Source organism: Geotrypetes seraphini, chromosome 3 (assembly GCF_902459505.1).
Source record: "Geotrypetes seraphini chromosome 3, aGeoSer1.1, whole genome shotgun sequence".
NCBI lineage: Eukaryota > Metazoa > Chordata > Amphibia > Gymnophiona > Dermophiidae > Geotrypetes > Geotrypetes seraphini.
In genome coordinates this window covers 110,358,636-110,379,809 of record NC_047086.1, presented here as the reverse complement: position 1 = coordinate 110,379,809, position 21,174 = coordinate 110,358,636, and the positions used below count along the sequence as shown (strand labels likewise).

General features: G+C 44.1%; 1 protein-coding gene across 8 annotated transcripts in view; it reads right to left on the bottom strand.

The window, feature by feature from the left end:
- GCFC2 (GC-rich sequence DNA-binding factor 2) overlaps positions 1 to 20,546 on the bottom strand; it is a 120,321-nt gene extending 99,775 nt beyond the window's left edge. The window contains exons 1-5 of one of the 8 annotated variants that reach the window (XM_033937492.1): positions 20,528 to 20,546; positions 14,675 to 14,789; positions 9,680 to 9,832; positions 6,461 to 6,673; positions 3,411 to 3,514 (exon numbers count right to left, since the gene is read on the bottom strand). In XM_033937492.1, coding sequence (XP_033793383.1) covers positions 3,411 to 3,514; positions 6,461 to 6,673; positions 9,680 to 9,832; positions 14,675 to 14,717 — 513 coding nt within the window. In that variant the 5' untranslated portion in view covers positions 14,718 to 14,789; positions 20,528 to 20,546. Of the gene's footprint in view, positions 1 to 3,410; positions 3,515 to 6,460; positions 6,674 to 9,679; positions 9,833 to 14,674; positions 14,790 to 18,568; positions 18,670 to 18,702; positions 18,962 to 20,527 lie in introns of those variants that run through there. The other 7 variants (XM_033937494.1, XM_033937489.1, XM_033937493.1 and 4 more) reach the window with 7 other exon arrangements.
- Positions 20,547 to 21,174: the final 628 nt, after the last annotated feature.

Here is a 21,174-nt window from a genome sequence, read left to right as displayed (position 1 = left end):
CCCAGCCCAGCAACCGGAGAAACTCCACCACCCGAGCCGTAACCCAGGAGCTCTCCTGCAACGACTTTGCCCAAATCAACCAGTCGTCCAGGTAGGGGTGTACCAGGATGCCCTCCGACCGCAAGGCTGCCGCGACGACCACCATCACCTTGGTGAACGTCCGGGGAGCCGTGGCCAGACCAAAGGGAAGCGCAAAGAACTGATAGTGCCGATCCAAGATCGCAAAGCGAAGGAAGCGCTGATGAGAGGCCCGAATGGGAACATGCAAGTAGGCCTCCGTCAGATCGAGAGAAGTGAGAAACTCCCCCGGCTGAACCACCAGAATGACCGACCGCAGAGTTTCCATGCGGAAAGATGGAATCTTGAGAGCCCTGTTGACCCCTTTCAAATCCAGGATGGGCCGAAAGGTCCCCTCCTTCTTGGGCACCACAAAGTAAATGGAGTACCTGCCTGTGCCCCACTCCGGAGGGGGCACTGGAACAACTGCCCTGAGATCTAGCAAACGCTGAAGGGTCTGGCGAAAAGCCTGCGTCTTCCAAGGAGTCTGACATGGAGAGGCGAGGAAAAGGTCCGGCAGAGAGTGGGAGAACTCCAGGGCATAACCGTCCCGCACCACCTCCAGGACCCACTGATCGGACGTGATCTCGGCCCATTTGGGGAAAAATTTGCGCAGCCGGGCCCCCACCAGAACCAAAGGGGGCGCAGGCAAGGAGTCATTGTGCAGGACGGGAAGCGGGGGAACCGGCGGAGGGATTCCCTGCCCCCCGACGGGCCCCCCGAAAGGGCTGCATGCGCTGGAAGAACCGACCCTGGGAAAACCCTGGAGCCGGGAAAGAAGCAGCCCCACGCCCAGGGCGATACTTGCGAAACTCCCGCAAACACCCCCGGGCAGCGCCACCCCGAGACGCAGGGCGGGCACGGTCCTCAGGCAGACAGGGCACCTTTGAGTCCGTCAGAGTCTGAATCAACTTATCCAATTCCTCCCCAAACAAAAAGGACTCCCGAAAGGGAAATTTAGTAAGCTTAGCTTTGGACGCAGCATCCGCCGCCCAAGCGCGCAGCCACAAAATACGCCGCGCGGCCACACCAAAGGCCATAAACTTAGCCGAGATCCGCATCAAGTCATATAGAGCATCTGAGAGGAACGAGGCAGCCATCTCAATCTTCGCCACCTCCTGATCCACCAGAGACCAGTCATCAGACTCCCAATCCAGGACACGCTCAGCCCACTGAAACACGGCGCGAGCGACCAGCCCCCCACAAATAGCCGCCTGGACCCCAAAGGCAGAGACCTGAAAATTTTTGCTTAAGGATGTTCTCCAACTTGCGCTCCTCAGAGTCCCGCAAGGCAGAACCGCCCTGAACAGGCACGGTATGCCGCTTAGAAATCGCCGAGACCACCGCGTCTACGACTGGCGATGCTAAAGTAGCCCGATCCCCCTCTGGGATGGGATACAAACGAGCCATGCTGCGCGCCAAACAAAACGGCGCCTCCGGCGTTTTCCACTGTTCCAGTATAATATCCCGAATATCCTGATGCATAGGAAAAGAGCGGGAAACGGAACGGATCCCCCGTAGCAGAGGGTCCCCCACACGCGGAGTCTCTGGCAGCGCATCCTCAAAACGCAACACCGAAGAAACCTGTTGAATCAGGTCCGGCAGCTCATCTCTCTGAAAAAGGCGCACCACTGACGCCTCTTCACCGGAGGACGGGAAACCCGACAACCCGCCGCCAGCGGCCGTCCCCTCGAGAGGGTCCTGGAAATCCTCAGAAAGGTCCAAGTCCTCATCCAGACCAACACGCTCCTCCGACCATAAATCCTCATCCCACGACACCTGCGGACGCTTGGACAAGGGAGGAGGAGGAGGGGACGCCACAACAGACGAGAGAGGCAAAGCCGCAGGGAGCGCGGAGGAAACCCCACTCCTCGAAACCCATGAGCGCAACCGGGACCCCCAGCCGCCTGAAAATAGGCTCTGCACAAGGAAAAAAAGAAATCAGGAGAAAACCCCCCCGAGGGTCCCAAGGGACTCCCTGCCACAGCAGGGGACCCAGCAGAAACCTGCCCCTGTTTTTCCAATACAGGGGGAAGGTCACCTGAAGTGGAAGACAAAATGGAGGGGCCAGACTGAGAAGATGGCGACTTTCCCGCCAAAAATGCTCCCTCCATAGCCTGTAGCGGCTGAGAAGCCTGAACAGTCCCAGCCGCTAAAACAGGCAAGTCGGCATCAGCTGTCAAAATATCAGCTGAGAGGGAATTCCCAACAACCCGACCGTCGGCGGCTCGGGGAATCCCTCCGTGGGCGGTTGGGGAAGACCAGGCTTCCCCACTGCTCCCAGCCGACTCGTGAGGCACCATCGGCGGGGAGCTCTGGGCGCCTGCAGCCGCTGCCGACGGAGCTCCTCCACTGCACCGGCCTGAACACCGCTTGCACAGGCCGGCCGCGAGTGCCTCGCGCCTGGAGCACAATGAGCACTTTTTCCCTTTAGAAGTGCTCATTGCTCCATACGCGACCTAGCTATAAAAAAGTGCCGGTTAGATGAAAAAATACAGTTTTCTTAAAGGGAAACAACCCTCCAGACCAGCACTACCTCAGGATTTTTTTTTTTTTTTACAGAACAGACTCCACAGGCTCTCGAAGCAATATGCCTTGCTTGATTTAGGGGGCAAGGCTTACTGCTGAGGCTCCTCTAAAAAAATGTGGGGAGGTGGAGGAAGTGGGGGGAGGGACCCCGCTCGAGACCCGCCGGGTTTGACACCCCCGAGGTCGGACGAACCCCCAAACAGGGTCCGCCCAAGCTCCGTCCGGCCAAAAACAGGGACTATAAATCCCCTAAACAAATTCCAACAGCCCTACCAAGGGAGATGGGTACAGATCACATCAACACCTGCTGGAGACTGAAAGAAGACTGAGGGAAATAGAGAAGGGAGTATAGTATATACTGTCCCACAGTTTTGTTTTCAGTCTCCACCTGCTGGTCATGATTGGATATATACCCATTCGTAAAGATTAACCTCTACTGGTCTGGAGAGTGCTAAAGAACTCAGTTTTTTGCAGTGGAGAGGAAAGAAAGACAATGGGAAAGGACAGAACAATCCACTCTTCTCCAATCCACAGCTTCTCCAATCACCCCATTCCTTACCTCTGTATCTCCTATTATTCCTCCCTTGTATCCCTTTATTATTATCTGTCCCTCTATTTCCTCACTTACCCTTCCACAACACCTTAGGCTCCATCCTCCACTTCAGCTGGATTTAGGAAAGGGGGAAGACAAAGTGCTTCATTTAGGCTCAGAAGATGCGAGAACCATAGTGGGTGAGAAGTGAAAGAATTATAGAACAGTAGCCAACAATGTTACTGCTGATATTCCTGCTCTTAGTCTACTGCAGCAATTCTAAGTGGATTACCTGAGAGATTTTAATTGCTTTCCTTAGCTGTTGTTCTTCCCACATTTCTTGAGTTTCATCATCATCATCTTGGCTTTCCTCACTGTCTTCATTTTCCAAAGATGCTATGGAAGATTAAGAGAGTCTATAATATAGCTAGGAAAACAAGAAAAGTTCCAAATTCCACAAGATATTATTAATATAACATTGAATGCTTCTCTACTGCACAAGATTTGCACCATGCTGAAGTCATCTACCTAAGAATTACAATAAACAAATAAACTTAGTTTTAGTACGTACTAAATCACCCTCCCCTGAAACCCAAAACTCATAATAGCAGTAACAAAATTATCATTATTGCTAATGTAATGAATTCTAAGTGTGACTGAGCAAGTGTCTTTTCCACAAACACAGCAAAGGAGAAGTCTTAATAAAGCAAGCCCAAGTCATCAACATGCAGAAAGTGGTAAAAACTCCATAACCTTCTCAACGCAAGCCTCCTCAATATAAAATAAACTGCCACATAGTAGCTACTGGACTAGCAGTGGTGCACATTATTCAGAGAGAAAAAAAAAGAGTTTAATTCCTGGTTCGGGTCTTCATCTCCCCAGGTCAGATAGGGATGGAAATGCTATAGATATAGCATTCACAGTATCCGCAGAAGGGTCAGTCACTACGCAATGCCAGTTTCTAGTGAACATGCTTAAAACCTATGACTAGAGCTAACAAATATCACAGCCCTAGCCAAAGGTCGTCACTGAAATAAATGGACCGAAGAAAGTTGGGATGAAATAAAAATAAAGGAAAAAGCCTCAGGTAGCTGAAAATGAAGGTTTCTGTATCCCAGTTCTGACTTGAAGTTGACATACATACTGATTGTGATGGTTCAGCCTGAAAAAGAATGAAATGGGCCTAGGAGGGTGGAATTGAATTTTTAAACACCAACAAATTCTGCAGAACTGTCTGACCAAACCGGCTGTTGTGTTGAATATTCTGCTCAAGGAATGTGAATGTGTAGACTGAAGACCATGTTGCAACCTTGCAAATCTCTTCAGAGGCCGATCTCAAGCGGGCTACTGACATTATGAACCATGATATGACCCTCCAAAGTCAGTTTGGCCTGGGTGTAAAAAAAAAAAAAATAGAATCTTTCCTGGAAACCAGCAAGACTCTAGTAAATTCAATGAGACATATTCTACATTCTTAACATCCAAGCCATGAAGGCCAGAAGCTAGAAGATGGGATGCAAAGGAGATTCCTCATTCTTTGTGATGAAAGTTGGAAAACTTCCAACCTCCAAGGTTCTTTCGAGGGTAACTTCAGAAAAAGAGGGATCCATATTTGACTGGGCCAATATGGGGTAACCAGAATCATGGTTCGCCGGTCCTGCTGAGTTTCAGCAGAGAGTCTTCCCTATGAGAGGAATGAGAAGATACACATACAGAAGACTTATCCTCCAATATTATCGGAAGACATCCGACGATAGTCTGTCAAGCAATCCAAGTCAGAAGCAGTACTTAGAGACTGTTGCTGTGCTGAGTGGCAGAAATCCACAGAAAAATGCCTCACTCTCAGAAGATCTTGTGAGTTATGCCCATACTAAGAGACCGTTTATGAGGTTGCATCATCCTACTCAATCCGTCGGCCAGGCAGTTCAGTTTCCCCACCAGGTATGTGGCTCTGACCACCATCTTGTGCTATGCTGCTCATTTCCACATCCTGACAGCTTGCTAACTCTAGGGTAGGATTCCAGGGAATGGGATATTTCAGTGCAGCCGTTTCAGTGTGGTCATTTCAGTGTGGGATGCTTAACTGTAGCCGTTTCGTCGCGGATCTTTCATTGTGCTGAGTTGGCCCCAACCCAACTCACCTAACAGTTCACAAGGTGTCTGACAGATGCTATCCTGAGTCACCCCCCACCCAGCTCACCTACAGAGCTGAGGAGTCTGACAGTTGCTATTCCCATGCTGTCTAAGATAACTTTATTTAAGCACAAGTGGGAGGTGAGGGGAGCACTTTCAGCTGCAGCGGGAGCCTTCAGATAAGTTTATTGAAGCATCAGTGGAGGACGAGGGGGCATTGCCCCCCTCTTTCAAACCTTGAAGCAATTGGGCTTGAAGCATCAATGGGGGGCCTCTTTCTCTGGGGGGGAGGGGGGGGCAAAGGAACCTGCCCTGGAACCTTTTCCCCTTCTTCCATGTCATATGTATCCTTTTCTCTTTATACTGTAAGTTGCCTTGAGCCTGCACAGGTATGTGCGATGCACAAATACTAGATTAGATCTTAGCTTGTTAATCTTGCTCTCTTGTGGTTCTACAACAATCCAAGCAATTTTCAATTAAGGCACAGACAAGTGCAAGGGAGGTATCTACAAAAGAATGAATTGATCTAATTCAGTGCAACCTGTAGCAAATATTTCCTCAGTGCTTAAGACATGCGCTTTGAATTTAAGCTCAGGGTTTAAAAGAAATCCTAGTACTTGCAGAGAGTGTTTAAGAGAAAGCTGCTGTCCTGAAAGGGTAGAAGAAATCGATGGAGCAGGGCACCATTCTGACAGCCACATGGATGAGGAGTTGGATGATTTAACTTTAGCTGATTACCAAGCCACTGGGACATGGCAAATAAACTAATTGAGAACAGCTAAACCAGGTTGAATCCAAGGAGTAAGCTAATGGTATATCTGCAGAAAGGAATACGATATCAACTATTTTGAGCAGGTTGAAAAGTACCCATGTTCACTACTATTTAGGTTCCCTCCAAAAATGTACAAAATATGAAATAAATCCTTGCACATGAATGATATATTTAAAAATCTGATCTTATAATGAATAGAGGGATTTGAGGGAGGGTGGGGTGAGGGTTACATTTCTACTTATAAGTTATAATGATAAGATGTTCAAGTGCTCAGACTAATTGTGTTTATTATGAATATTTGTACACTTGATAAAAGTTTTAAAATGAATAAAGAATTAAAAAAAAAAAAAAAAAAATATGCGTGTATACATATGCATCTGAACACACACACACAGAGGCACTACTTTCTAATACCTAAATGGGAAATCTGAACTTACATATCTCCTCTGCCATCCTCTGTTTCAAGGATTTTGATTTTGGAGCAAATTCAATTCTCCTTTTATGATCATCAGCTTCATATTCACTGTCTGCATCACTGCTTGCCTGCTGTATGTCAACCGAAGTATCGAGAGGGATAAAGTCACCTCCAGCCCTGGCAAGTTTGCGTTTTTTACGGGCTTCTCTGATAACACTTGCATCAGGGATTTCTGCTGCACCGATCAAAAACAAAATGACAAGAAAGAAGTAGTACATGAAAAAAAAGTAAGTCTAGAATTGCCTGGCAACAAGAGAGTTCATTTTATGACTCCATGGGGTGGATGTGTCTTGCAGGCATGTGCTCAAGGGTGAGGGAAGGCAGATGGATAAATCTGGAGAGGGAGGGGTGGTGGAAGGAGTAAGATATATAGTGACAGCAGAGGGCATAGTACAGAATTGGGCTCCCCTTCTAAAATATTCAAGTCAACCCAATTTTAACTTTGGCTAGAAGGGCCTGGGTAACTCTGTCTGCAACTCTTCATCTTCAGCTGATGAGGCCTGTTTCAGACTGCTACTGCAGTGCTATTTACCCCACAAGAACTATGGGCTAGGTGCATTAAAGTCAGCGATCGTCGCTAAACCTGTATTCACAGCTTTAGTGATGATCGCTTTTTCCAACCCAATGCAAAAAAAGGCCCACCGCGTGTTTTTTCCCTCGATCGCCCATTTTCTGATCCGGCCATGCAAATTAGCTAAAACCCATTGCAAAGTAGCCAAGTGATTGATGTACTAACATCGCTTGGCTATTCAAAAAAAAAAAAAAAGGGGGGGGGGGGTTTAGGGATCAGAAAAACCGACTGGTCTAGCCTGTTGGTAACTGTGTTACTGACAAGTCTGCCTGTTTTTTTGTTGTTTTTTTTTGGGAGGGTTCATTTTTTCTCAATGGCAGATATTTTGTATATGTTACACATGCAAAATATCTGTCTCATAAAAAAAAAGTCCCTCACCACTGATGACAGCCCTCCCTGACAAACGCAGCACTGGGAATTCCCCCCCCTAAGAGAGAAAATTGGCAGGAGGATGTCCACTCCCTCCTGCCAATGGAGGTCTCCCCCCCACCAATCTATTCCCTACCCTCCTCCAGAAAAAAAATAAAGGCATGAGGGATGCCCACTCCTCCCCCGTAGGTCACTGGAGGGGCCTTACGCATCTGACCAATCAGGGCCTTAGGCTCCTCCCAGTGCATCACATGGTGCACTGGAGAGGGGAAGGCCCCTCATTTTTGACATGTCGGATTCGGAGCTGAAAGGACCGTGCTTCCCTCTAGCTCCCAATGTTTAAAAAAGTTACGTGGGGGGGGGGGTTAAGTGGGGGTGGCAGGGGAGAATCCGGTGGCAGGAGGGAGTATGCATCCCTACTTTTTTTTTCAGGAGGAAGAGGGGGAGAGTATGGGATGGTTGGGGGGGTTGGGGATGCCAGGATTGGGGTGGGGGGGTATTGCAGGAGTAGGCATACCTCCTGCCATTTTCGTTGTCATGGGGGGTTCTCAGTGCCAGTTTGTGGGAGGTCATTGGGGAGGGCTTTCAGCGCAGGAGGCTTTTTTATGGGGCAGATTGTGCATGGGTTACACATGCACAACATCTGTGCCATTAAAAAAACAAAACAAAACCCTAACAGTCGTGACAGGAGGCTGCTTCCCCTGTCACTGCTGTTAGGGGTCTGCGCATGTGTCAATCACTCACTGGTAGTGCATCTGTTGTTTGTCCAGAATCTGCCAACAGCAATCTAATCAGTATCTTTAGTGCTTCCAGGCCTATGTTCTTGCTTAGCCCATCTGTGCATTGCTACTCATAAAATAGGCTCAAGCTTTCATAACAAGTGTCACAGATGACCAAACTTAAAACATGTTTTTATTCCCCAAAATCTGTAAAAATCCCTCAAGAGTTGTTAGTGCAAGAACCAATTTTCACCTAGTGAAAACAAATTTTATGAAAGCAGCAGTACTAATCAGCATTTTCAACACACTCATAACTGTGCTCTACTATTGGTATTCATACATCTTGTACGTGGAGTGGTGTCTCAGCCCTGTGGCAGGAGAGTGGGCACCCCTCCTGCCAATTTCTTTTTATAGAGTGCGGGGGTTAGGGGGGAGGGCACAGGGAGGGGGTTCTCAGCATGGGGAACGATGGGGGAGAGCCATGGACAGCTGGGGGAATTGGAAGGAGGGGGTCTTTTTTAATTTGAAGGGGGAGGGTCTGAGCTGTCAAGCCTTGCTTTACTGTCAGTGCCTGAGCCAATCAGCACTCGGGCACTGACAGGCAAGTGGGGGTATGACAGCTCAGATCCTGCTGAAATATTTTGCCTGTAAAAAGTGGGCAAAAAGTTTAGGGCATTACATGGAGTGCTTTTTATAATACTAATGAACTCCTTGTAATGTAATCACTTCACTGGCTCCCTTTCTACCTTTGCATACAGTTCAAGCTCCTATTGCTGACCTACAAAGTGTGTTCATTCTGCTGCTCCTCAATATCTCTTCTCTTTCCTTATACACCTCCCAGAGAACTCCATTCCTCAGTTACACCACTCTTAGCTGTACCCTTCTCCACCATTGCCAATCCCAGACTTTGTTCCTTTCATCTAACTGCCCCCTACGCCTGGAATAAATTACCCGAGTTTGATCACCAAGCCCCTTCCCTTGTTTAAAAGCAGACTGAAAACCCACCTTTTAGAAGCCTTCAATCCATAACCCTACTCCCCACCAACCCAACCAGCAGATTAACTGTTCCCCTTAACTGTATCCATGACATCCAGTTTGTCTGTCTTGTTTGTTTAGATTGTAAGCTCCTTTGAGAAGGAGCTGTCTTCTTCATGACTCTGTAAAGCACTATATATGTCTGGTAGAGCTATAGAAATAATTAAAGGTGTAGTTGTTATATATCCCCCCAAACCCCCACCACATTTTTAAAGTGTATTTTTACAATGTTACTGATTAAAAGGGTAGGAATATTTTAAAATGATAAAACTCATAATAAAGGGAGCTACTAATCAGGACTTTTAGAACATTTTAAATCGGGAACAATGCCTTCAGAATTAAGAAAAAGTGAACATTTACAATGTTTCACCAGGCAACTGAATTATCTAACAATAATTTTATGCTTAGGACTGTTGTAAAGGAGAACACACAAACAAAAAATAAAGCAATACAAGAAAGTAAGACAATTTTTTTTTTATTTGCAAACCTGACAAGGCATGTTGCTCTTCTAGGGAGGAACCAGACTGGTTGCTGAAGGCTGAGTGCTGGGAATCTTCACTGTCACTGAGGTGCGTGTCATCCTCGCTTTCATTCTCATCATTTGAGCTGCTGCTCATCTTATGATCACACTGGAAAATTTCTTTGATAGAACAAAAAAACAGTCATCAAATTGAAATTGTAGCAATGTTTCCACAGCACTTCAAAATGGTTTATAGTGCTAACATCATTATAATTAGCATATGCTATTCACTATTATTTTCCTTACCTTTGGTAAATTTAAGCCACATGCTGTAAGCCACATGCTGTCCTGAGATCCTGAAATCAGTGTGAGCATTCTTGCACGGTGCACTCACACCGAGACCATATGCTGCCAGTCAGAAGAAAACTACTGTTTTGGAAGTAGCAGCAGCAGCAGCAACTTTACAGAACTTAGGGGTGTGGAAGTGGCGAGGGGGGTGTAAGTAGGACTGGCTGACTAAGGAAGTAGATAGGGGCCGAGTGCAGTTCAATAGCTTGAAAGAGAAGCTGGTAAGATTATGAAAATACTGAGACAGGACTGGAATTTGGACAGGTTGCCCATAGAGAGATGTGCTGCTGGCTGTGTGTTTCTGTTATCTCCCTGCAGTGGTACATTATAAGCCTGATTTATTTACCCTCTCCTTTTTTTGCCTTAGACTAAGGATCAACAAATCTCAGGCACCAGGTTGCCTAGAAATTGTATCCTAGCACCCAGGATGTCTTGCCTCAAAATGTTCCTTTTTAAAAAAAAAAATTTGTGCTGCCATAAAATACATGCTTCTGCCTTCAACACTAAGGGCCTCTTCTATCAAACTGCACTAGCAGTTTGTAGCACGGTGAGCAGCGCTGAATGGCCCGTGCTGCTCCCGACGCTCAGAGTTCCTATGAGCGTCGGGAGCAGCGCAGGCCATTCAGCGCAGCCTTCTGCGCTAAAAACTGCTAGCGCAGTTTGATAGAAGAGGTCCTAAGTTTCAGTTCATTAAAAGCTTGAGCCATGTGAAGCAGGAAATTCACATAGTTTTGCAGTACTAAGGGCTCCTTTTACTAAGGTGCGCTAACATTTTTAGCGCACGCAGGATATTACCGCGCGCTACGTGGCTAGAACTAATGCCAGCTCAATGCTGGCGTTTAAGATCTAGCATGCGCAGCAATTCAGCGCATGCTATTTCTCGCGTTAATGCCCTAATGCAGCTTAGTAAAAGGAGCCCTAAGTTTTGTGGGACTTGAACTTCCTGTAGGACTTGGCTCAAGCTTTCATTGAGCCAAATCACAGCAGGGAAAGGGAAACATGCCAGTTTAATTTATAGCTAGTATAGAAACATGATGGCAGATGAAGGCCAAATGGCCCATCCAGTCTCTGTCCATCTGCAGTAACCATTATCTCTTCCTCTAAGAGATCCCATGTACCTATCCCAGGCTTTCTTGAATTCAGACATACGCTGCCTCTACCACCTCTTCCAGGAGACTGGTCCAAGTATCTACCACCACAGGCATACACAAGTCCTTTATAATAAAATATATACTGGACCCCAGTCCTTCAGATTGTAATGTAAACTGAAACCCAACACGGCCTGCCACATCCTGTGCATATGTTATATATGTATACTTGTAATTTTAATTTTGAAATCTGTTGAAACTTTAATAAACTAATTGTCCCTGCAGCAGTTTGACTAGTGCTCCTTCCCCACTTTTTTTGGTTTTGACAGACACAAACATTTTGACTTGCATTCTTCACCTGGAAATCACTTTATATACGTGTTTAAGTCCAGTCTCCAAAGAAGCAGAAAGTACTTTTGTCACTGAAAAATATCTTTTGCCACAACTCATAAGTCCATTTTGAATATTTCTTTGCTCTCTCAACTGTACATCCTCAGTGTCTTTGTCAACAGTTTCTTCTTGCTTTATATCCCCTCAATATACATTCCAGGCATCTTCTTCCCATTGTAGATGAAGAAACTTCCACTACACAGTTATTAAACCACTGCCTGAGTAGCTGCAGAAAGGCAAGTTTAGGGTCAGAATCAGGTAACTGATTGGCTGAAGTTGGATCTGCTTCTGCTGCAAGGTCTGATTCTGCTTAACTTTATTATTTGCTATGAAGCAGACAATAATGAATGCATAAGGAAGGAACCTCTGAACCCAGACCCCTTCACTTCCTGCCAGGCTCTGCACCCTGTCCCCTCTCCCCTTCCTTCCTTATACTCTCTTCCCCCTCTATTTGTCTAGTGGTAGGCCGGGACAGGATAGATCCCTCCCGTTTCCCGTCCCGGCCGACACTAATAATTACACCTCCCCCCCCCATCGCTTACCTTTTCCCTGGTGGTCCAGCAGTGTATCCTGCGCTGAATCCCTCCTGCTGATCTCGCGGCCAGCAGTGCACCCAGGCCGGCATGCAGGAGCAAGCTTTTTTCAAGCTCCCATCTGGCCCTGCACCGCTCCCTGAATGGCTGCTGCGAGAGCCACAGTCCCACGAGAACTGGCAGCAGCCTTTCAGGGAGTGGCACAGGGCCGGGCGGGAGCTCGAAAAGCTCGCTCCTGCGTGCCGGCCCAGCTGCGCCGCTGGCTGCGAGACTGGCAGGAGGGGTTCAGCGGATACATTGCTGGATCACCAGGGAAAATGTACGTGACAGAGGGAGTGAGGAGGGGGATAATTGTTAGTATCGGCTGGGAAGGGAGACGGGAAGGGGTTCCTCCTGTCCTGGCCTAACGGCAGGCCTGCAGCAAATCCAGGAGGGTGTTGGGTGGTCACTGGGTGATGATCCGAATATAGGATGAGACCTCCATTTTTGGGCCTTTTTTGGCCCCAAAATCTCATCCTATATTTGAGTATATACGGTAATATGGAAGTTATTTAAATAACTGGAATTTATCTTATGTAAAATACTTGGTACATACTAGATGCTTTCAATTTCAAACTCCGATTTACCTTCTAAGCACCAATATTTGTCTTATCATTCTCTTTGTAATTCCTCCACCTGAACACTGTACTTTGATGCACCTTCTTGTCCAGTCTGTCTATCTTGACTAGATTTTAAGCTCTTTTGAACAGGGGCTGTCTCTTCTATGTTCTGATGAACTGTGTATGTCTAGTAGCGCTATAGAAATGATTAGGAGTAGTAGTACAGTGTATAACTATCATAAAAGTACAAAATGGTTTTCAGCAGAATTTGTTTTCCTCAAAGCGTGTAAAAACAGGAGGGGTAAGGCACTGATCTCCTTAAGCAACCTCTTGACTGTAGGCGAAAATCTCCATCTACACTAAGTCCAAACCATAAGCCAGAAGGGAAATGGAGAGCAGCCCACAAACTTTAGAAAGGAGAAGCGGGGGTTCCCAACAAGAGCTAGATAAGATTCACATACCAAAGCCTTCAGGGTCAATCCAAAGATGCCTGAAGGGATGTCATGCTATTCTCAAAAGAACCTGGCTGATCAGGGGCCATGGCAGAAAGATGTACAATGGCTCCTCCCTGGGCCATTTCTGGACTAAGGCCCCTGTTTCTATTGAGGACCCCTCCTTCCTATCGCTGAAAAACCACTCTCTTAGTATTCCCACTCAATAACAGAAGTGAAGACTGATCCAGAAGCTGAAGGCTGACTAACCCAGCTCCTAGCAATGAGTAATTGTGGAAATCTGCTTGACACTGACCTTGCCGGTTAAATGTTAGAAGCTAACAACTGCCTGTTCTGAAGCTGTCCTCTACACCCGATTGGCTCTTGGGTGTGGGTTTTTCCTTAGATTTTTTTATTTACACTAGTTTTAGCTCCCTAAAAACAAGGGAATAGTACTAGACCAGGCAGCTTGGCCAAATTAAACTTTTAAAACAATTCTTTTTGGCTGCTTAGAGCTGCAGGGTACTTGAGGAGGGGGGCCCCTTGAGACTTTAAGCCAACAGGCTCAACACGTTATTTTCCACAGGAGCCTCTGGGAGCAAGGCTGTTGGGCTTTACCAAGCGATACAGCCCTAGTCTATAGGACTAGATGCTAGGCCAGGAACCTGGTGATCATCCCACATAACCCACCTCTGCTGGAGGTAGAGAAATATTGGACTTTTCCCACAGAGCACCTGCCCTTATACCACTGATGATCCTGGGAAAAGTCAGTTATTCTATCTGCTGATAGAAAGGATATAAAATTCAATTATACAGATGTGCATTTGGACACTAAGGAAACTACTGACTGGAAATGTGAGGTCTTACTTGATTTCATTCTCTATCTTTATAGCAGAAAACTGACTCTTTTCCCCTTTATCTATTTAAAAATTAAGTATTATCAAGATGTACAGCGAAAATGAACCTGTAAGGAAAATCCATTTTTCACTGAAATTAAATTATTAAATTCTATATTATCTGGAAAATCTGTTTCTGAGAGAGGATAAGAACATAAGAATTACTATACTGGGACAGACCAAAGATCCATCAAGTCTAGCATCCTGTTTCCAACAGTGGCTAACTCAGGTCCAAAGTACCTAACTAGATCCCAACTAGTAAAACAGATCATATGCAGTGGATTTCCCCAAGCCATCTCAATAACGGCCTATAGACTTCTCTTTTAGGAAATTAGCCAAGCCTTTTTTAAACCCTGCTAAATGGTTTCACCACATTCTCTGGCAACGAATTCCAGAGTTTAATTATTCATTTTGTGAAGAAATATTTTCTCCAGTTTGCTTTAACCCCATCTTCTATGAAACCGCACTAGCGGTTTTTAGCACGGAGAGCCATGCTGAATGGCCCATGCTGCTCCCGATGCTCATTGAGTTCCCATGAGCGTTGGGAGCAGCACGGGCCATTCAGTGCAGCTGTCTACGCTAAAAAAACGCTAGCACGATTTCGTAGAAGAGGGGGTAAATCTACTACTTAGTAGCTTCATGCCTCCTAGTTGTAGTATTTTTGGAAAGAGTGAACAAACAATTCATCGTGAACAAATCTATTCTATAAAATTATGTATTAAAACTGGTCTAGCTACCTTTGTTTTTATTACTTTGCCCACCACTTGATCCTGTGTTCATCTTCTTATTCTAAAACTCTGAATATAACTGCACTCACAGCCAGCTTCCTTATTCTGAATTGTTCCTCATCATCTGGAAAAACAAAAATATGTAGTAGTACAAAAACAATGGGTTTTAACATGCACTCTTTAAACAATGGTTGCAAAAGAAACGAAGACCTTTGCAAGGCTAATGAGAAATACCTGCATCCGGAAAACTTGGGAAACAAAAAATATTTACAAAATGGGGGTAATTTAATCATGGATTTATGCTTGTAGAACAGCTTTCTACACTTATCCCAGCAAGCCAGATGAGCAGCCCACACAACCCGCCATCTGCTGGAAGTAGATAAACACTGAACTTCCTCCTACCTACGCGGCAAGGTTCACTCTCTCTCTCTCTGATTCTGAGGAATGCTATATAGAACTCTTGCAGTTCTCGTAGTCTAACTAAATTTGAGAACCAGAGTCTAATGCAAGGGACCCTGTGCTACATGGATCAGTCACATGGAGCTTATAGTAGTGGCTCTCATGAAATGAAGTGATACAAAAGTCCCAGTGCCAAATGGAAACTTCTAGTCACCATAGTGACCCGACATCTGGGATTTCTCAAGCCCTGCATTAGTATGTTCTTTATAAAACAGCCTGGAGAGATATAAACACAGAAGTATGTGCTACCAACAAGCAGTGAATACTTTGTAAAATATATGTAGTTATAGGCGGAATTAAGAACAGGTTCCACTCTTGTATATATTTTTTATATAAAATGCTGCCATATGCAAAATTCTTACTTTTTAAAAAAAATTAAGTATTTTAATATTCATTACATCCAAAAGGAAAAGTATCACAAGAAAGTGAAGCAATGGTGCATACAAGCTACACCTTGTCGGAGTTGATAGCTAAACACTCGAAACCTTATACCGAAGGGGATTTCATCAAGGAATGTTTAATTAAAGCTGCCGAAATTGTTTGTCCTGGAAGTGTGAAGGTTTTTCAAACAATCTCTTTGTCTCGAAATACTGTTGCAGAAAGAATTACTAATTTGGCTGGCAATTTAAGTAATTAGATCAAAGCAAAATCATCTAGTTTTGAAGCATTTTCCATTGCCTGTAACGAGAGTACTGACATTGGGGGCATAGCTCAGTTAGCTGTATTTCTTCGTACATTTTTGAGGAATTATTGGAACTAGTACCAATGCGTGGCACTACAACAGGACACGATATATTTAACTGTGTTTATGAACTTCTGCAAAAATACAATTTACCTCTTTCAAAACTAACCTGGAGCTCCTTCAATGGCTGGAAAAATCAAGTTTTGTGGCATTACTGCGAAAAACCTAAAGTGAAACTTGTGACGGATCCAAGATTTATCATACGCATTACATTATACATCAAGAAGTATTATGCACAAAGATAATAAACATGGAAAATGTGTCGACATTTGTAAAAAAAAAAAAGAAGATTAATTTTATTAGATCTTGAGGATTAAATCAGCAACAATTTTCTGCTTTCTTAAGTGAATTAGAAAACGAATATTCCGGTTTGTCCTACTTTACCGAGGTACATTGGCTATCATGCTCCAAGGTCCTTAAACAATTCTGGGACTTGAAAGAAGAAATGTCAGTTTTTAATAACTAAAAATGTATGCCATATTGATATTGAAATAAAGACACAAGGTTGTTTTCTGATCCAGTATAGTTACAAGATTTATCCTTCATGGCTGATATAACAAAATAAACGATTTAAATTTAAAACTGCAAGGAAAAGATCAGATCATTACAAACATGTGTGATCAAGTTAAAGCATTCCAATGTAAGCTAGTTCTTTGGAAAAAGCAGTTTAAAAATGAAGATTTAATGTACTTTCCGACATGCAACATAAACAAATCAAGTTTAGGTAAAAATGCATTGTATCAAAAATACGCAGAAAAAATTTTAAGCCTTAGAACTCGGTTTGAAACAAGATTTGCAGATTTTAAATCTTTGGAAGACAAGTTTTCTTTATTTTACATTATATTTCATTAGAGATTTCTATTCCGCCATTGCCTTGTGGTTCAAGGCAGATTACAAAAAAATTACAAAAAACGTATTACAAAAAGAAGATATCTGGTAATTTGTGGATGAGGTTGCTTTGGGGAATTGGGAAGGTATTGGGAGTGGGAAGGAGCTAGCGGTATTAAATCGTTTGCAGGAATTTCTTGAAAAGTAGGGTCTTTATTTCTTTTCTGAATGTTTTGTAGTCTGGGGTCATTATCAGTAAATTGGAGATTTGGTTGTTGAGTTTTGCTGCTTGTGTGGCTAGGAGGCCATCATATAGTTTTTTCCGTTTGACTTCTTTGATAGGAGGGTGCGTGAATGGAGTGTGGGTTTTCCTATGTCTAGTTGATGTAGTTTAGATGAGGCAGTTGTTCAGGTAGGTTGGGCTGTCACCATTTATGGTTTTAAATAGTAGGCAGTAGAATTTGAATAGTATTCTTGCCAGAATTGGAAGCCAGTGTGAGTTGAGCCTCTGTGATGTGGTCGTGCTTCCTCAATGAAAAGATAAGTCTCAGTGCTGTGTTTTGGATTGTTTGTAGTTGTTTTATCATTGTTGCTGGGCAGGGGAGGTATAGAATGTTGCAATAGTCTGTCTAAAAGACCTAGGACTAGGGATTGTACTAAGAGCCGGAATTGTGTTCTATCGAAGAATTTTCGAACTTGTCTTAAGTTTCTCATAATGATTTATTGATTTGTGATTGCATGGTGCAGCATCTATCTATTGTCATTCCTAGTAGTTTTAGCGTGGGTTGAATGGGTTAATTGATTGAGTTAATTTCTATATTGGTTATGGTTGGGACTTAGTTATTTTCGAGGAGGATGAATTTTTTTGTCTGGATTCAGCTTATGATCTTTCATCCATGTTACTACTGTTTCTAATGTTCGGAGTAGTGTGTTTGTCATAGAAGGCTTGGGTTGATCAAAAGGTATGAGAATGGTGATGTCATCTGCATAGCTATATGAGGTTAGGCCTTTGATTTTCTCAATAAATATAGAATCAATACCTAATCATATGCAAATGGAAGTAATTGAGATCCAGTGTGATTCAGATTTGAAGACAAAATACAGTGAAGTTGGCTTGCTTGAATTTTACAAATATTTGCCAGCCAGGTTTGAAAATACTCAAAAATTTACATAAGAAATTATTTCCATTTTATCAATGTGAGCAGTTAATTACACTTATAAAAGGAAATAAGTCTCCTATCAGATCCAAAATTACCAATATTCACCTTGGGTGAGTTTTAAAAGTAATCACTGCAGACAAGATTTTCCCCAAAATAGGAAAACTTAGTAGCAGAGAAGAGATGCCAAATGTCAGGAAGAAAACAATTTTATCGTTGCTTTTGTTCTTTTTTTTATACTATACTTTTCTAAACAAACCTAAGTTTATATGAAAAATTACGTTTTTGCTATTTTTTTGTGGCCCACATAAACTTAAACCTTGTTTATTTAGCCCATGTCAGCCTTCGAGTTTGACATGCTTGTTCTACATTACTGTGGAGTGTGTGTACTCCTCTCTCTTACTTTAGGCTTTCCTTGGACTAAACTTCCCTAAGGGCTCATAATCGCCATCAATTTCCTTAGATAGTATGGGTACCAAAACCCTTGGGTTCAGATACGATCATTTAGGTATCTTGCTAGTCTTCCAGCGTGTAGCCACCTCTACGAAGAGCTGCCACACGTTTATAGAACAGTATTTGCTGGTCTCCCAATCTACCGTCATTTATAACGTTACGAACCTGACGGCTGTTGCGCTAGAAAGGTGATGCCAACTAATAGGCCCTAAAACGAACAAATGCCCCGCTAACTGCTACCCTGAGCTAGTTCAGAGAACATACCAAGTCACACGCATTCGGCTACCCTCTCACTTGCTGAGCCCCAAACCCTCCCCCGGTATTCAGCGAGTGGAGCTCTCCTCCCCTGTCTGCGATCAAGCACCTCTCTCAAGCACTGTTGTCCGTCAAACTTATACCTGAAGTCACCTACCACCAATCCCACAACTTCTCTGCTCCAGTGTCCCGTCCCCTCAGACTCAGTCTCGCTTGATGGAAACAGGAAGTTGTCAGAGGAGGGCGGGACGCCGAAGACGGAAAGCGCTGCACAGGAGCGAGGTTTGCGGGGAGGGAAGTAGTTCCTGCAGGGTTCACGCGCGAGTTGTACGAGCCTCTCAGTGATCAACAACGTATCTATGATCTTCCCAGACATCCAAGTACCGCCTCCTCTTCCCTTTAATAATACAACAGAGCCACATTTGAAATCTGCCCTGGCTGATGCAGAAAACCTCTCATTTGACATATGCTTAGGCCCAACAGCATCAGAGGTCACCTGATCTACTGGCGCATGGATATGTGGACTTTCACGTACATATGCTATAAACAAAACAGACTGACTCTGTAACAGTAACACAACCCCAGAGGAGGACTCGTTATACAAAAAGTTAAGCTCAGAGATATAAAACTCTGAAGAGGGAGAGGTAACCCCCTCTTAGGGAAAGAGTTTATCTTCCAATCATTGCTTCATAATTGTGACAAACGAGCCCAAGTTGGGCTCGTTTGTCACAATTATGAAGCAATGATTGGAAGATAAACTCTTTCCCTAAGAGGGGGTTACCTCTCCCTCTTCAGAGTTTTATATCTCTGAGCTTAACTTTTTGTATAACGAGTCCTCCTCTGGGGTTGTGTTACTGTTACAGAGTCAGTCTGTTTTGTTTATAACATAGTGCTTTTTCTGACTCTTAATTACATTGTCCCTGCTTATAGTGGAAACGGACTTTCACGTACAGCCAGGTCGTTGTATGTGGAGGGAGGCGCACCCACATGCCAGTGGATCAGGTGACCTCTGATGCCGTTGCTGCGTCAGTAGATCAGGTGTTGACGTCTGATGATTTTGTCAGTAAAATTGTATTGAATTTTGTAATAAATACAAAATATTGAAATCAGAATGTCCAGAATATTCAATGGCAAGTAATCGTGAGCACAGTTTTACAATTGCACGTACACCTTTAAAAAGAGAAACACTTATTTTGATTAATAAAACATATAACAGGTAACCAACTAACAAAAACTGCTGGTAAAAACTTGCCCAGTATGAGATATCCTAGGATACTGCATTGCTTGCAGTAGGGAAGGGATAAAATGCAGACCTTACAGACCTCGCCGATCTAAACCCGCACGTCCTTAAAAATCTGAGGTCCATGCCACTTTTTATGTGTAATCAATTTTTATTTTTAAACAAAAAAGGAACCTACAAAGTACAGGCAACCGTGGAATAACAATAATGTGACCATATGTCCCGTTTTGAACAGGACCGTCCCTTTTTCAGATCCTCTGTCCCGTCTCAACGCACAGCTTCGGGACACCGAAATGTCCCGTTTTCAGAGGCTGGATATAATCAACAAATTGGGTTGGAGTGTCAAAAGTGAATATTTCTTCAATAGGACACCTCAGCCCCACCACTCCACCGCTATGCCAACTCAAGAAAGCGGGAGATTTATGTGGTGCCTCATCATAGGTCATCCATTTTAAATGCTGCGTGATATTTATTATGTTTTATAAAAGTTTTTTTAGTTTAAATAGTTCAATAATTTATAATGAAAAAGTTAAAGAGCTTGTATACTTAGCTTAAACACAGCCGAACCTGGGAGTCTGACCCGACATGTTTCGCACATATAGTGCTGTCTCAAGGGTCTCCCTGTGTAAAAAACAAAAGTATAGGGAAGTTGTAGTGAACCCTTCTATATACACTACCTCCCCCCCAACATACTCGCATCAACTCCCCCCATCTCAACTCCATCTTACCGAGGCCACCATTGTCATCCGACTCACAAGTAAGGTCTCTGTGAAAGATGGCGGCGGCGTCCTCAGCTCACATTTAAATTCAAAATCTTGTGATGTCATAACCACTCCCCCCCAAAACCCTCATTGGTCCATTCAACCACCAGTCAAAGTAACCCATTCAACCTCCCCATTCAGCCCCCGAGGTTCCACCATATCAAGTGAAAAAATCAACCTCTGCTCTTTCTCATTTAATCTCCGTAGATCTTTCCCACCATCCCTCCCCGTTATCCTTTTGATAACACGCCATCTTATCTGATCAACGTCATGATTATATCTATACCAGTGAGTTACCAAGGGTGCTTGGGTGACCTTATTAACAATGTGCGATTTATGTTCATTTAATCTGACCCTGATCTTGCGATTGGTCCGACCTATATAAACCAATTCACACGGACATACAATCGCATACAAAATGTCCTGTGAGTTGCAGTCTGTAACCGCATTGGAATGTAAATTCATTGGTCTACCCGGAACCCTCCACGAGTCACCTATGATAGTAGAGGGGCACCACTGACATTTACCACATGGTTCGTGGTGACCCCTCTCTCTCACCTCCCTTCTGCCGTATTTTAGAGAATTGCATCTCTGTCCTAATGTAATACCCCTGG